Source organism: Anarhichas minor, unplaced genomic scaffold (genome assembly GCF_050575085.1).
Source record: "Anarhichas minor isolate MPS153535 unplaced genomic scaffold, ASM5057508v1 ptg000054l, whole genome shotgun sequence".
NCBI lineage: Eukaryota > Metazoa > Chordata > Actinopteri > Perciformes > Anarhichadidae > Anarhichas > Anarhichas minor.
In genome coordinates, this window is record NW_027466500.1 from 1,835,564 (window position 1) to 1,852,969 (window position 17,406).

General features: G+C 42.8%; 1 protein-coding gene across 1 annotated transcript in view; it reads left to right on the plus strand.

Moving 5' to 3' along the window:
* Window positions 1–2,130: 2,130 nt before the first annotated feature.
* The window catches only part of ank3a (ankyrin 3a), an 86,511-nt gene continuing 71,235 nt past the window's right edge, over window positions 2,131–17,406 (plus strand). The window contains exon 1 of the mRNA XM_076075821.1: window positions 2,131–2,253. Within this exon, the coding sequence (XP_075931936.1) occupies window positions 2,131–2,253 (123 nt within the window). The remainder of the gene's footprint in view (window positions 2,254–17,406) is intronic.

Sequence of the window (17,406 nt, forward strand, 5' to 3'; positions counted from 1 at the left end):
ATAATTTGGCATAATGTGACACCCCCTGATGCATGATGGAGGCTGTAAATCAGCTTCATCCCCCCCTCATGCCGGTGGCTGGTGTTTGGGGCTAAGAAAGAAAGGAAAATTAAACTGGGAGGGTGAATATATTTGAGAAAGAGAAAAGGGAATTTCACACTCACATCGTTATGACTGGTGTCCACCGGCTAAGTGTCTGTCCCCGGAGGGTTGTTCTCCTCTTTCTCCAGCAGCGGTGACCGATCATCTCTCTCTCGTTCTCAGCTTTTCTCCGTATGGTTCCCATGTAGTCCATATGTACAGATAAAGAGGCGCTGCAGATTTTGTGGAAAGCAGACAGGCATGTGATGAGGCAGCCTCTCGGTATTGACAAGGACCCAGCCAGGCTCATAGGTGCATCTGACACGCAGGCACGCGGGGGAGAGAAACATAAAGATGGCCGCTGTGTGCTCCGCCTGTCTCCACGCTGCCACGTCTGACGTGAGCACGGCTGATGTGAAGGACATTCCTAAAGAGATCTCGCAGAAAATCAAACAGGGTCTTTTGCTGTCTCTCCATCTCTCTGTGTGGATCTTCTCTCCTGTCTCTCCCTCCTTCTTCTCCTCCTCCTCTGTCCCTCCTGTTGTCAACAAAGACACGAGGTGAAACAAAAGCTCCCATGGTCCCGTTTGACCTCTCCATCACGATGTCAATGAACCCAGATGGTGGGATGACCACACTGAGTTTAGAGAAGCACAAGACAGCACAGGAGATTCAGTTCAATTCACTGAGAAATTCTGGCAAATAGGCATTTATTTCTTTAATTTCGACTTGTGATTTATTTATTAAATCACTGATCATTTGTTACCTGCATTGGTTCATTCTCTTGGTTGATTTTTGGTTTGGTTTGCCATCAGTTATACATTCATTCATCTTCAGGAGTGAGCATACACATTCTCAAAGTTGAAACAATTGACTGGCAATATTGGATAATATCATCAGTTATAGCTTCCTCTTCCTTTTGTGTGTATTGGTGATATTTATGCACTGTTACCACCAGGAACATCCAGTATCTCCTCCCTCGCTCCCTCTTCGCCTTCACCCGTGTCCATCGCATGTTCTCCCCATTCCCATCCGGTCACTTGGCCACCTCCAGCTGGTAGTGTGTGTGTGTGTGTGTGTGTGTGTGTGTGTGTGTGTGTGTGTGTGATAGTTGATGGGGGGGTTTATAGAAACACATACACACACACATGGACACATACACTCAGTCATTCTGCTGTTGCTCCATGTCACCATTTCCTTTTGCTATCTTAACCGGTGCCTTTGCTTCATTCATGCACTCACACCCCCTCTCTCTCACACCCCCTCTCTCTCACACACACACACACACACACACACACACACACACACACACACACACACACACACACACAATTAATCTCTTTCTCTCAGACTGTATCTTACACACACACACACACACATTAACAACTACGCACACAGGCATACACACGTCTGCATGGTGGAGAACCAGGCAAGGTACAGCAGCAGGGACCAGAGCAGAGAGAAAGAGAAAGAGAAACATTTAGGAGGACGGACTGAAACAGAGCGTGGTTGCCGTAGTAACCGTTCCCCTCCCTCCATTCTTCCCTCCACCTCCATTCTCTCTCTCCCTCTCTCTCCTCCCTCCCTCCACCTCTGTGCTGGTGATGCTCGTGTCTCTTTTCTTTCCATCCGGTTTGTCCTCTCCTCTCCTGGAACGCGCTCCTCTCACACTGCCAGTGGACGAGGAGGAGGAGGAGGAGGAGATGAGGAGAAGCTGCTGTCTCTTCTCTCCCGTCTTTCTATCACTTTAGAAAAAGAAAAAAAAAGAGAGAGAGAGAGAGAGAGAGAGAGAGCAGTCCAGACCAGAGCAACAACCTAAAGAAAGGACATACAGGATATACATACATGTAAAAGATACCCTACTCTTCTCCATTCTCCTTTTCAAGGAGGGCATTTTTCTTCCCTTTCCCCCCCTTTCCTTTTCTACCCCGAATTTTTTCCTCTGAGATCCCGGTTTTGTCAATTACAGCCCCTGAACTTCTCTGGGATTTCAGGTGAGGCACGCGTGTGCAGTGTGTGGTGCTTCTACGTCTTTTTTTATTGCCTATCATGGCTCACGCGGCCTCTCAATTGAAGAAGAATCGGGGGGAAGTGGATGTGAATGCATTAGAGGACGAGAAGGAGAAGCGGAGGAAGAGCAGGAGAGCAGCGTCCCGGGAACAAAAGAGAAAGGTAACAGACGAGGGCTGGCTGGCTGGCTGGTGGCTTCATCTGCTCCGCTCAGCTAGCATCATTGGAGCGTGACTCTCTGTGTGTGTGTGTGTGTGTGTGTGTGCTACATCTCCCTCAGCTTGACTACCTAGATCAACTGGGCTTGGAGGTTGCCTTGTCGCACATAAATACATTCATGGACATGTTCAGATCTGCGCATAATTCAAGACACATGTGTAGTCTGTTTTCTTTTGACACTAGTCCAATTTAAAGAGCATCTTTGACCTTGTGTACTGAATGTTTGAGAGTGAGTGTGAGTGTGTGTGTGTGTGTGTGATGGTGTTCCCCTATTTCTTCATGTGGGAGTCTGTGTGTTTATTGTTGGTATGCATGTGAGGTGTTAGCATAATCTTTGTGTCTTCATATACGTGATGGCTCAAAGTCAAAAATAATGTCACCTGTTTGTACATGATGATCTTATAGCTACCCGTCTCCAGATGATGCGAAACTCTGTTCGGACACGTCGAGCGTTTTTTGTTTTCCTGCCTCTTGACTCTTTGAACGTTTCCTAATATTGTCCGTCCGTTGAGTAAAACTACGTCACACACAGGGCTTCCTCAAATATTTGCACACCCTTCCTTGTTTTAAGGAGAATCGAGGTGGTCAGTTGTTAAAATCACCCTGTGCGGAGTGCGCTTTGTTAATCAGCGCTTCACAGGCGTAATTTAACCTTGTTGTGGGCTTCACACCAAATGAGATGAATGCTGGCAGTTGCAAAGAGTGTAAGGTCATGTTTGCGTGAGATAGAAAAAAAAAACTCTTTTTTTGTGTGTTCTTGCTTGTGTGTGTGTGTGTGTGTGTGTGTGTCTGCGTGCACGTGTGCTTGGATGCACAGACAGACATGTATAATGCATACACGAGTGATTTATTGATGACAAAGCATTTCATATGATGGAGGAGGAACTGAAATGCACGTGGGTCTCCCTCCTCTTCCTCCTCTCTTACATGTCAGCTTGCGGAGAACCCTGTTTCACGGACCGGTGGGAGAAACTCACGCAAAAAAAAGTGGTATTTATGAAGATTATAGCAAATTATAAGCTACTGCTGATTGAAACAGGAACAAAAACAAAAGTTAACCGGTCGTCTGTCCACAGTTGTGCATTAAAATAAACTCCCCGCTGTCTGTTCTATTCTAGTGTTTAGAGAAAAGCATTCATTGCCTTCTGCGTATTGAATGTGGGGAGATTTGACTGCGAGAGATCTGTTCAATATCAGTGACATTTACTGAACTTTGCGCCCATGGGTGCCTGGTTTTGAATTATGCTGCTGGCAACGTTATTTGACCTCAGCACAAACAAGAGGCGAGAGCTATCGTGGCCTAAACTTTTCCAAACCCCCCACCCCCCAAAAAAAAAGAAAAGATTCATAAGGTCAAGTGAATTCATGGATCTACTTCTCAGTCAAGTTTTAAACCTGTACACTCATAGTTGCACATCGCATTCTCCTTTTCTCTATGTTTGCGTGCATGTGTGTGCGAAAATGATACGTGTCTGAGATGCTGATCTGTACAGGAGGTTTACAGTCCTTATGAAGGGTCATGTTTTATAGAAGAGAACAGGAGACCGAGATGATGAGGGGAGAAGAGGGGAGAGTTGTATTGATTGGATTGTTCACAGCACCATCCGTGAGCATAATAAACTTTCCCTTCTCACTTCGGCCTGCATGCCCTGCATCCTTCCGTCTGTCCTCTCCGTGTGTCTTAGTCCCATCACCTTTAGGTTCTCTCTCTGTCCATTCACTCTCTTTGGATTTTTCGTTTCTATTATTAGCGCTGTTTTTTGGCTCATGCTGCTGAATTTTAATGATGCACTGTCACAAAACAAAGTCAACACTAAATTTAATTTGTTTGTCAGTCGTTTACTTGAGGGATGTGCACTGTAGGCCATCACTGTCAGTCACTCTCTCTCTCTCTCTCTCCAGCACACGTACAGATACAGTAGTGGTTTTATTCCTTGGCTGCCCTTGCTCGTGCGCTGTTTACCCCTGTTGGTGGCCTTCCAACTCTCACTGTGTCCACTATACAGTGGGAATAGACTGACTGAGAGGTGTCAGAGTCTATAGAGACGCATGACGAAAGAGTCACACATGCAGAAAGACTATAAAAGAGACAAAAGGGCATTACAGTCACAGGTTACATTGCCAGTTTCCCTCCATTACTCAGCATCAAACCGTTTTATGTTTGTCTTGTAGCTAAACTGATATACGGTCTTCTTGGTGCACATTGTGCAACAAACTGCTTTGACTCACTCCTTTCACAGCTCTACAAACGCTATATTTAGATGGTGGAGCAGGTACAGAGAACACTTGTTAATGTAGAGTGGTGTGTCTTCCCATTCGTACATTTTCTTTCCAAGCAGGTGGATTCAGAGTTGATTTAAGTTGTATACATATCTAAAATGCCTTTCAGTAATGGGACTTAACTTGAAATACACTGCATGTCATTTTTTATGCTTACTGTAGTTACTGTATGGCCAATAATCACCTTAAAGTTTGTTCTTTTAATTAATAATTACTTTTGAATGTTGTTTAGTGTTAATTCATTCATAATAGCAGATTCCAGTCTTGTGTCTTGCGCATCAATGGCTACGCTTTTGTTTTCGTCACAGATTGTGCCGATAAGGTCACCAGAAAATAGTATTTATATTGCTTTTATTTCCTGTCTTGTTTGGGTTAATATCAGAATAAACATGATATGCACCCCATTGAGACATCTGCTCACTCCGTTGTTCACTCATTCACTACTTCCTCACCAAACTCTGTATAGTGAGCAGTAAGTTTGGATCTTGGACTCTTTTTAATCATCTGTTTGTGCATCTGTAAAATGTTAGTAGAAAATGTTGTGCATGTCATGGACATCACTTTTTCTGCTCCATTGTGGGAATCTTTGAGGGCAGTATGTCGTGAACGCATTCAGAATTCGGACCCTCAAATAAAATGGCGGAGGGTTACGCAGAAAGCAGGGAGTACGTTGTGGACAAAGTTATATTAACAACTATCAAAATGCAAAAATAGATGAACAAAGTGCATGTGATAGTTGGACATGAGGCCTGCGACTTTTATCAGACAGCACTCAGTTCAGTGTAGGCCTAATGGAGTCCAGGGTGTCAGGGGAGGGATCCCTGCTACCGATGCTTAACGACTTGGTGTTGTGTGTCTCCGTATTTACAGTGTGTATTGTTAGGAAAGCGGCACAGAGGGAGATAGTCCCTGCCATTAGCACCCTGGGAATAGTGGGATGTTAACCTGAGAGAGAGAGAGAGAGAGAGAGAGATCTATCTATGAGTGTGTGTCTGTATGAATTCTGGAGTTCATTTTCATATATTGTACGAGAGTTTCTGAGAGAGTCATTGAAAACTCAGTAGCCGCAGTGGTCATCTGAACGGGAAACCCCCATTACATTAATTCTCCAAGCTGCTTTACTTCTAATGACATTATCTAGAGCCAGGAGCCCCCGTTGAATTCTCAGAGAGAGAGAGAGAGAGAGAGAGAGAGAGAGAGAGAGAGAGAGAGAGAGAGAGAGAGAGAGAGAGAGAGAGAGAGAGAGCGAGAGAGAGAGAGAGAGAGAGAGAGAGAGCTAAGTAAAGCAAAGGTCCCAGTTTTACACACTGTTCCGGTACACAGCGTGTGCGTCGGTACAGTACCTATTGTTTCTCTCATAGAGCTTATATGGGTCATGTGCTAGCTTTTTTTGTTCACGGGCTTATTCTGCAGTTAAATCAGTGGTTCCTCTTCCAAGGAAATTCTATGCCTGTTTCTCAGCTTTTTTTTGCACCAGTGTCTCTAATATTGTGCCTTTAATTGGATGCTTTAAAAAATGGTCATCCTTTATTATAAATTCCAAAGAGCTCATCAGTGGTCATCATTTGTTGCCATCACCACTGTTCATTAAAAGGTCTGAATCCGGATCACAGTGTAGTGAATCTAAAGCAAAGACTTAGCAATGACTGCTGGAAGGCGAACGGCAGTGTTGAAATTGGATTTCAGCCCTGCGCTGCCTTCAGAGCAAGCCCATGGCAACAGTGGGAAGGCAAGAGTCTGCTTGGCCCCAAGAGGAAAAGTAAACCGTGAGGGGAAAAGAGCCATCAGGCTGTAGGCAGGCGGCGAGAGAGGAAACATAATATCAATATATATTTTAATAGATTCCCCTCCTTTATTTCTTTTCTTTCCGTCTCATTTCACTCCCTGATTTCTCTCCACTCACTTTCTGGTTTGGCTGAAACAAAGATGGCACGCGTGTTGCTTTGCTCCTCCTTCCCCCCCCCCCCCCCCCCCCCCCCCCCATCCACTCCTTCACCTCCTCCCCTCCCCAGCAGCCCATAAAATATGGAGGTTAATGAATTTGGTGCTCATGCATGCCTCAGCTAATTGCATTGGCATTGGGAACTCCTCCCAGTATTACAAATATGTTTTCACCATCAAGATGGCCACCGGCTGGACGGCGCGAGCGTGACTTTGAGGAGGCTGCCAAGCTTCTGTTTGTGGAAATAGTGACAATTGAAGGAGCCTATATGGCTTTTCTTATTCACTCAGTTGGAATGTGATGTATGCAATTTAGTTTCGATTTTTCAACTAAGAAGCTATTGCCTAGTTTGTAGTAAAGCTTTGACAAAGTTACAGAGAGATTTAAAACACATGAATCCTTTCTGCTGCCTTTTCTGAATGAGACGTTTATCTGAAGTTACACTAAGTTGATGCTTCAGCAGTCGAATCAAGTTTCTTTCTCACATTTTAGTACAGAATTCACTCCTTTTGTTGCCATTACTGTAGCTCAGCACGGAAACGCTGTTTGTGGAAGCACAAGGAGTGCTTTTTAATACCAAATGGGCTGTAACTTTGGAAGATGTATCCGAGAAGATTTCAAATACAATTTTGCACTAAACGAGGACTGTGAAATGTGTTACTGCATTGGTAGGAAGGGATCTGTTAGGGGCTAGGATGAGTCCAGTCAATGTCATTTACAGTTGTTTGCACTTGATTAAACACAATTTCTGAAACTAGGACACTCTTTGTCAAAACGTTTCACACAAAAAAACATATACACAGAATGCAAGATATCTTAAATCTCTTGCAAAAGATAAATAATCCTTACGTTTAAACTCCATTTCCGATTATGGTTGATTGGCATTGTTTCTTTATTAGCCATTCAAGGTATTCACATACAATAATGACGTCTCTCTATACAGTTTTTTTAAGTTTGCCATGCCCGCGTTGGATTCAGATTGCCCTCCTAAGTGAAGGGGATTCACAGGAACAATGCAACATATAATCCACAGTCATTTTATCAGAATATGTTGCACCTTGTCACCAAGGTTAGCTCTGACCATGATTGGTTATCGTCAATGTATCTCCAAACACGGCACTAGTACTCGTAATTTTTTTGGGTGATCGCCAAATCACCCGAGGTCCACCGAACACCAAATCACCTGAGGTCCACCGAACACAGGTTTTCTGACACGCTGACAAACCGAAACATTGATAATTCGTGTTACGTGGCTGCATCATATTATCCATGCGTTCACATACGTATAAACACTACACAACACTAATACTAATTACATCAGACCATTTTAGTCCCCACTATTGTATGAAACATGGCCTGAAACGTGCAGGATCCTCCAATGGGCGTGCGTCACAGCGTCCTCACTCTACTGTATGCTGCTGCTATTGTTCTACTTTAGCTTCCGTCTCTAAGGGGAAATGAGAGCGTGTAATAAGGATTGTTCTAATTATTGATCCACCACTTCAAGGGTCCTCAATCAGACTTGCTGGGGGATGGTGTGTGTGTGTGATGGGATTTCTTAGGGAGCCTTCGTAACTGGAAACCTGTGTATGTGGGGATGTGTTTGTCCTGCCGATGGGGGGGGGGGGGGGGGGGGGGGAGAAATCCATGTCTAGCTGTGGTTCATGGTCTGGTTCATCTGGCAGTCTTTCACCCCTTTTTTTGTGCAGCAGGTGATTTGACCTATTGTTCAACACATACATGACGTCCTGTAACAGTCTGGAAGTGAGCGTCGGAGAGAGGAAGATATAGAAGTAGAAAGAAAGAGGAAGAGATAAGGACTAATAGATGGAGAGAGAGAAAGAGGGAGCATGTGTGTGAAAGAGAGGAGAGAGTAAGCGATAAGAAGAAATGGAGAGAATTACTGTATAGAGAGAGAAAGAGAGAGAGAGAGAGAGCATGATCGTAAGCCTAAAGGTTATTTGAAGGTGAGTGGCGTCTTTCTTGACGCTCTTGAAATCCACGTGCACCCTCCCTCCTCTGCATCCCTCTCGCTCGCTCTGATGTGGTGTCCTGTGTGCAACTGCTGGATGTGGTTTCACATAACGTGGAAAAATTTCAAAAATTTCAAATGCTCATGGCTGTATTTAAATGGGAGAATGCCATACAGGAAATGTGTTTCACGGCCTGTCATCTACAAAAGAGATGCAGCTAATTCAATGCGTTTTTTGGAGTGTTGTATCATTCTAAGAATAAGGAGAATTATCTCAACCCATAAACCGCATTTAATCCTTCAGTCTATCTGAAAATTTGGAGATACACTGGACAGAAACGACATATGACATTTTAGGTACAATATGACATTTCTCATGTCAGAGATAAATATTTACACACCAACAAGTGAATTCATCATGTGGAATTGTTGCTTTTATTTTCCATCATTTTGCATGTGTATAAACGTCACATATGTCTTTATAATGTCATTCACATATGAATATTGTTCTACATGTGATGAGTTCACATTTGTATTGGCTTGATTTGCATGTGCTTTTGGAGAATCGTTAACAGAATCACTGCATCTACATCCAAAACTATTAGTCAATTAGTCGATCAACGGAAATATACTCATTAAATTACATATTTCATAGTTTATTTTCTAAAAATATTCAACTTTTCCCTTTTTCAACTTCTCAGTTTTGAGGATTTGCTGCTCTTCTTCTTATGTGACGGATAACTGAATAGGGTTTTGAGTGTCAGATGGACAAAACGAGCAATATGATGGCATATGTTTAGGATTAAGAAATTATAATTGGCATTCTTTTTTTTATTCTCTGGCGTTTTATGGACTAAGTGATTAATTGAGGAAATATTTGGCAGATTAGTCATTAATGAAAATAACTGTAGTTGCAGCAATGTGAGCGCAGAAACAACATAGCTTGTGGCTATAGGACCAGAGAATATAATATGCATGTAAATACATAAACCAGTAGAAACTGGTACCATCCGATGTCATATAAGGATGCAGGATTACAGTACAATCATATAGCTGCCAAATGAGAGGACAGTAAGGAGCAGATGTTGGAGAGAAGCAACGCTACATTATACCAAACTGTTGGACTTCTCCTCTCTGAACAAGCACACCATGGACTCATGTCTCCATCACTCATCTCATTTAAATAGGTCCAACTCACCTCCTGTGCTCAAGGGTGAGACAGAGAAGGAGTTCAGTAAGTGCAGTTCACCGTGAGATTATTCACAGATGCAGTAATGCTGCTTCATGATGTGATTACAGAGCTGAATGGTATGTAAGAGGGGAGGGAGGCCAAAGACGGAGGAGTTGGGAAGAGGAGGAGATAAGGGAGCAGAGACTTGATGAGGCAAGGGCAGAGTGAGTGAAAGAGAGGCCAAGAGGGTAGCAGGTGTGGAGGAGATACAGAAAGGAGAGAGGGGAAAAGGTGACTTTGTGAAAACAAGGAATAAGAGACAAGAATAGAAAACTGGGCGTCAGGCGATGGCAGAATTGGTGTTCGAAAGACGTCTACTATTCACTCAAACGTGTACATGCACCGTTATCTCTTTCACCTACAGTTGATATAACGCCTAATTATACTTTAGAAGCCTAATGCGACCCACGAGGGCGGCAACTAACAATTGTTTTAATCCATATTTATCGATTAATCTGCCAATTATTTCCGAGGTTAATTGCTATATCGTTTGGTCTCAGAATGTCAGAAAATAGAGGAAAATGTCCAACCCAGTCCAAAATGGTGATGAGTCCTTAAATGTCTTTTAGATATTCAGTTTTGTGAAAACAGCTTTTTCTTCCATTTTTGCATGAAACATTTCTTTCACGATTGATCGATTATCAAAATAGTTAGCGATTATTTTTCATTATTTTACTAATGGATTAGTCGACTAATCGTTGCAGCTCTACTACCGATACAGTTTCTTTCTTCCTTCCTTTCCATTTGATGCACAAGTCTGTCTTCATTCACTACTCACTGTTCACTGAAGCAGCAGTGTGTGTGTGTGTGTGTGTGTGTGTGTGTGTGTGTGTGTGTGTGTGTGTGTGTGTGTGTGTGTGAGAGAGACAGACAGACAACGCCCCCGCCCCTACAACATCACACTCATTAATCCCCTACTGTGCATCAATGCCAGACCTCTTCCATCAGGCTCTTAAACGCCAAATGGTGTGTCACAGGCGTGTGTGTGTGTGTGTGTGTGTGTGTATATTTATGCATGTATGGCAGGTGCTTCTCATACACTCACAGATAAAGCTTATCCTATTGAAATGGTTCTGTCATGCTCTCTCTCACACACACACACACACACACTACTCTGTTGACCCTTGGGACTCACGCCGTACGGCTTGATAATTACTTTCTTTCGCTCCCCCCCCCCCCCTCCACCCATCTCCACCCATCTCCACCCATCCCCACCTCTAGCACAACGCCGTCCTCCCTGTTCTCCACTTAACCACCTGCCACTCCACCGTCACGTGCAGCGATAACAAGAATCGCGCGGTCATCAATTTTGTTGACTCATTCCACTTTGTTCAAGACCCCAGCAATGACAACACGCACTTTTATTCAACAGGATTCACCTATTATAAGTCAATATATCACGTGGTATCACGTTAAACATTTTATAGTTAATGTCTACCTCAGCAGCTCTGGATCCTTCACCTACCCTCCCTGACATTTTCTACCCCAGAAAGAAAGCCTCTGTCCCTGGGCAAGGGCAGTGCTGTGTGGTCCTGGCCTTGTGGCGGCCGCCGCCACGCAGGCTGGAGCTCCGAGGCTCTGGATCTGAGGAAATGGGCTGAGTTAGGACAGATCGATGGTAATCACACCTCTCCACAGTTAGCTCTTTCGCGTGGGGGGAGGGAGAGGAAAGGACGGAGAGGGGGAGAGCAAAGGGGAGGTGGCAGCAGGGACGGGGAGGTCTGTATATGCAGGACTCCCTTGAGAACAGAAAAACGCCTAGATTCATGATTAGAGAAAAAAATATGAGCCCACCCCCGCCCCCTCAATCCAATCCACCCAACTCCCAAACATGGAAGCACCCTTCTGTCTCAACATGCTCCAACCTGATTCTGTTGGGTGTTTTAGCTAAAGTATGTGTAGACTTCATCCACCGATACCTCTGTCCTTTTTGCTCTTCTTTCATTATTAATCTGTTCTGCTTCTCGCACTGCATATCTCTTCTTTTCTGAAATGTGTATTATTACCCTCTAAAGCACAATCAATGTCCTGCAATGTCCAGTTAATAGACTGAGCTACAACACTGGCTCTTAACATGCCTTTGTCACAACACAATCTGTATTTTTGCTTTTAGCCCTGAGGGAAAGACTCCAGCTTAAAGGAGGTAATTTAGTGTGAAAAGGTTGCAGTCTTTACTGCGATGTAATCTGAGCATGGAAATTCTGTATTTTCTCAGTGTGTGTGTGTGTGTGTGTGTGTGTGTGTGTGTGTGTGTCTGTGGCCTTGGGTGTACTGTGCATTACAGTAGGAGGTAAAACACAGAGAGAAACGATCACTTTTGTCATCTGCTGGCTAGTAGTGTACGTCTTTAAACCAGTGTACTGCCGGCTGATGGGGAAAGGTTGATTGTAGCTCCAAGGTGGGATTGGTATTCTTTAACTCAGCTTGTTGTGTGTCAGATCACTGGACAAATAGACCTTTAGACAGTAGAACACTACACACAGAGACACACACACACACACAAGAGAGGTCTTTGGCTGCATTCCTTGTGTTTCTGCTAACAGTTGTGTGGACAGCCAGAATAGAAGCATTCTGTCTACTTAACGTTTCGTACTGAATTATTCACAAGCAGCTTTGCCAAAACATGTTTGGATTCTGTTACCAGTGAACACTCGCAGCATATTGTGGGATGGAAGTGTATTTTATCGTACCCGTGAAGACACAACCTGGTTTACCATAAACGTTCTGTGTGGTGGATTTAGAAAAGGTCAGAGAGGATTCCTATCATATTGTACTGTGTCTGAAATTGAAGGATGAGGCTGGGAACAGAGCAAAGTGGTGATTTATATCGTTCCCAAAAAAAAGTCCTGAATTTTAAACCCATAGTCTGCTGAGTTTTCTCCTCTTTTACTCCGTCCTCCCCTCTCGCCCTCTTCCTGGTTGTTCCTGAGAGAAATCAATGACTGGAGTTGTTACCAAAGAATTGTGTCTCCTTTCTCATCTTGTCATTGTACGGTCACCCTCCTCAGCATCATCAATAAGCATCAGTGATTATTTAAACGTTTTCATTAGGCCGTTAATATACAGTAAACGGCGACTTGCAGCACGACAAATGTTGGTTTTAAGGCCACAAATCAGCGTGGGTTTACATTTAAGGTGGGCTTGAACATTAAGTAGGCTACATTACTGTAGGCGACCCACTATATTCATGGCTTATTTTCATCTTTTTTAGATCATTTTGTGCCGTTTTTTGTATTGTATTGAAAATGGGTTCACATAGTTGTATGAAGGCCTGAATGTCATTTAAAGACAGTAAAGGATCAGTGCTAGAGGGGCATTCTCTGTACATGTTGGGATTCGAGTTTACCCTCAGGGCAGAACAGGTATTCAGGATTGATGCTGTGCTCCGGTTCTTGGTGCCCTCAGAGCCTTCTGCTCCTGCCAGGAATCCATCACTCATTCTGAACAGCAGAAACACAAGAGGGGCGGGAAACCAAAGACAACTTGTAAAGTCACAGTTAAAAAGTAAAGTCAAGCTCCAGGCAAGATGTGCTTAGAAAGCTCCAGTATAACAAGGATTAGTCGATTAATAGATGAGTCGATCAGCTGAAGTGTAATCAGCAGCTATCTTGATAAAATATTAGTTAAGTAATTTTTTAAGCAAAAATTGTTAAAGCTTTTCAATTGTGTGGATTCACTGTTTATCATCATGAGCTAAATATCTTTGGATTTTGGACATCAGATTTGACATCATAGCAAGCTGTATTGGGCATTTAGTAGTAGTTATAATTACAGCTGAACGATTACTCAGTAATGGATTAGTTGATTTTTAGTAATTCACGGATGCTAACTTTAGAAATGTAAATATTTGCTGGTTATTTTATTCCTCTTAAATAGTAAACTGAATATTTGAATCAGACAAAACAAGCAATCTAAACAAGTCAGCTTGGGCATGATAAGTAAATTATTAAATTATTAAATTATTAAATTATTAAATTATTAAATTATTAAATTATTAAATTATTAAATTATTAAATTATTAAAATATTAAAATATTAAAATATTAAATTAAATTAATCGGCAACTATTTCAATGATCTATTAATCAGTTTGAGTACATTTTTAAAGAAAAACAGCTTCTGTAATGTTTTCTGGTTTCTTCACTCCTCTATGACGAATCGATTTATCAAGACAATGATTGACAGATTAATCCCCAATGAAAACAGCCCTGATAACAATCGATCGATTAGTTTCATGAATGATGAAAATGATGGTTAGTTGTCTTGTGTCCTGCATTTCCTGTTACTGGGATAAAGGGGGACCTGTCGCCACGGAGAAGCTGCTAATGTTAAACATAAAGCAGGTATGACGACTGTTATTGTCCTGATGATGACGGTGAAACTTAATCCTTGCTGTGTCAGCTTTAACCTCACAGTCGTTTCATTACCAACACACCAGCCTGCTCGCCCGGAAATAACTGATAAGTCACGGCAATTTCTCTGATTCTCATATGTGATTGATAATTCTTGTACATTTAACAGACAGCTAGCATATAATCTAAAGTATCTTCATCCTCGTCTGGTGGTTCTTTCCACCTCGGTTCGGTTACTGCCGCTTTCACAAACACCCATCATGTTGAAAATAGAAAAAGCCCTCCAGCAACTTCTAGCCAGCTCCCTATGTATCGCCACGTTGACAAACTCTGGATATTTCTGTGTTCAGCTGAACTCAGAGACACCCCACCTTCTATCTGTAAACTGTCTCATCTGTGTTTCATCCTAAATCTATAGTAGTAGTATGATCCCACCTGGAGGGAAGTGAGTAATAACACCAAGAGCTGCAACACCGCTGACAGTCTGTTTGTTGTCACTTTGTCACTATTTTAGAACAGAAATGGATTCGACTTTTAGAGCAGACAAGTTTTGAGGTAAAATCAAAGATAACTTTGTTAGCATGCTTTAACTCTCTATCATCATCATGCTGTAGTTGTGCTGACGTGCTAATTTATTGATTAGTCCCTTTGGCAGAAAGTTAATCAATTGTTGAAGTCATTTATTAAGCAGAAATACCAAACATGAGCATTTTCACTATTTTCTGGCATTTTATGGACAAAAGGATTTGATCCACCAAAAAATAAATGACAGATTAACCTACAATGAAAGTTATCATTAGTTTAAGCGCTGTATCATTGGATTGAATCCCACAAGTTACTGTAAGTAATGACACACTACATTATTAAAAAGTAGAAACCACATCGTCCTCTCTGTCTCTATGACGTTCTGCCTAATAGCACTCTTCTTCTATCTGTCAGCATGGAGGCTTGATCTGATGCACCGCGACGCAGCAATATGAGTCAGGTTGTTGTTGGTGTTGCTGCTGACTAGGTTGCTGTCACCGTGTGTGTGTGTGTGTGTGTATTGGGGGGGGGGGGGGGGTTGCACGTGTGTGTTGCTGACTGGGATTCTGTCAGCTGTCTTTGTGTCAGCCATCTTGACACCTTCAGTGCACTTTTAAGTTTTCTGGGACCTTCACTCCTGACAGCCAAATAGCCGCTCCAGCTGTTAGGAAAAAGAAGACAAAAAACATCGGACACACACACACACACACAAGTTGCTGAAGTGACCAATTAGACACGTGTTGAAACTAAGCAGAAACGACACAGTAGACAACAACAGAATAAAAGCTGTGCTTGTTATTCTCTCAGGGTCAGCATGACGTCTACATCATTTAAGATTTTTTAGAGAATATATTCATATCTATGATGAAATTGATTTAGAATGGACTTAAATGCCTGTCAGATCTTGTTGATTAGTCTGTTTAGTGGCAGTCCACTGAATAAAATGGCGCCATTAATGTTATGAGTCAGTCACAGGCTGTTTTACAGCTGGTGCAGTGAGTGGCTGTAGTGCAAATGGCTGATTGAATGGGGGAAGTGTAGTGATGTTTGTGGTTTCTTTTTTTTACATAAATACATCATATTTTTCGTGTGAAAATGACCAGTACGTGAACGTCAACATGCATGTGTCAGTGCTTGAATCGGTGTAGCTATGCCTTCCTCTAGGATTACACACATGTTAATGTTACATATAGGTATAGGAGACATTTAAAGGTGTGTGGGGGTGGAGACTGAACATTTGAGCCTCAAAGTGTCCTTATAGCTTAAACTGTATGTATCTCCTTCCTGTGGTGAGGGAACATATGTCAAGAGCAATTCCCCCACAAAGTAATAAACATGTCACCCATTATTTCAATACCTTTGATAAACAGACAATCGTCAGTGTTTTTCTCAGTCTTATCAAACCTTTTACATTTTTGACAACAGGTTTCCTCAGGAAGTCTCTGCTGGCCAGAAACAAAAACAAAAACATTAAATACAAAGACAGACATAAGACCAGACTGCTGAAAAAGATGAGGCGAAATTAAAAAGTTTGGCGGATCAAAATCCACCTCAGTGAAGAGAGCAGACACAGAGCTGAGCTGCAGAGAGCAGAGCACCGTGTGCATCCGTTAATGTGTGTGTGTGGGGGGGACAGAGTGTGTGTGTGTGTGTGTGCTGCTCTTTTGGCCGCTATACACAAGCTAACTGACTGTACCCATCAGTCAAGGTTGTGTCTTATTATAGGTCATTAGTCTCTCTGCTCAGCTGCGACCTTGACGCTACCTGCTGAAGCATGTATATGTATCATAGTTGGCAAAATGAGTTTGTGTGTGTGTGTGTGTGTGTGTGTGTGTGCACTTAAGTGTATTACACTGCACAAAATATGTGTTACTGTATGTGTATGTGATGTTTTTTAAGTGTGTGTGTGTGTGTGTGAGCGCACACGTGGCTGCGGCCTTGATGAGCAGTCAGCTCTGGCTGTGTGTGATGGATGGATGGACACGGGGGGGTCAGAGGGGGTCAGCCAACACGCTCTCGTACAGAGGGGGGCGGGGGCGGGGACGGCTCACTAGGATGTCAGTCACAGATTTTAGTGCTACAGGAACAACGCTGGTCTGAAGTAAAAGTGCTGCCACCCACAATATAAACTGTCTGCTGTGCAGGACAATAGGCCCACCTGCCACCAGTCATTTACTGGTGGTTGCCTTTCACCTACTCTGACAGTTACACAGTGATCTGCAAACCACAGTTTATCGTCAAATTCTCACCCAGATATTGGATTCATGTGTCTAACCACCCACAGCACAGTCTGAATTATGATTTTCAAACACATGTTTGTCCACCGAGAGACCAAGGGTAGGACAGTGTAGTTGTAGCTGTTTTTTTGATGGACATTGTGCAACTTGGTTTGATTTTTGTCTGATATAATTCACCACTATCACGGTGGTTTTTGAAGAGGTGTGCATGATAATGATGAGGATACGCATAGCTTCAGTGGGGATTGTTTTTGTCAATCGACAAACTGCTCTGTCTGATGTTTATCCCGACCTGTGTCATTAAATTGTGTACCATTGTATGAAGGAAATACTGCATACTTAATCGTTTTCATTTGTGCACAGTGCTTTGTGGACTGTACAGCATCAGACTGGGTGATAACTGATCAGAACAACCATCAGCTGCACGTTGACAGCTTGCATCCGCTAAATAAACTGCTGTGTTTACGCCCACAGTGAAAGCTCTAGGAACCACCAAATGGTGACTTGCATGATGCTCAAGCTGTTTTGCTAAATACCCGTCCTTGTGTTCCAGTTTGAT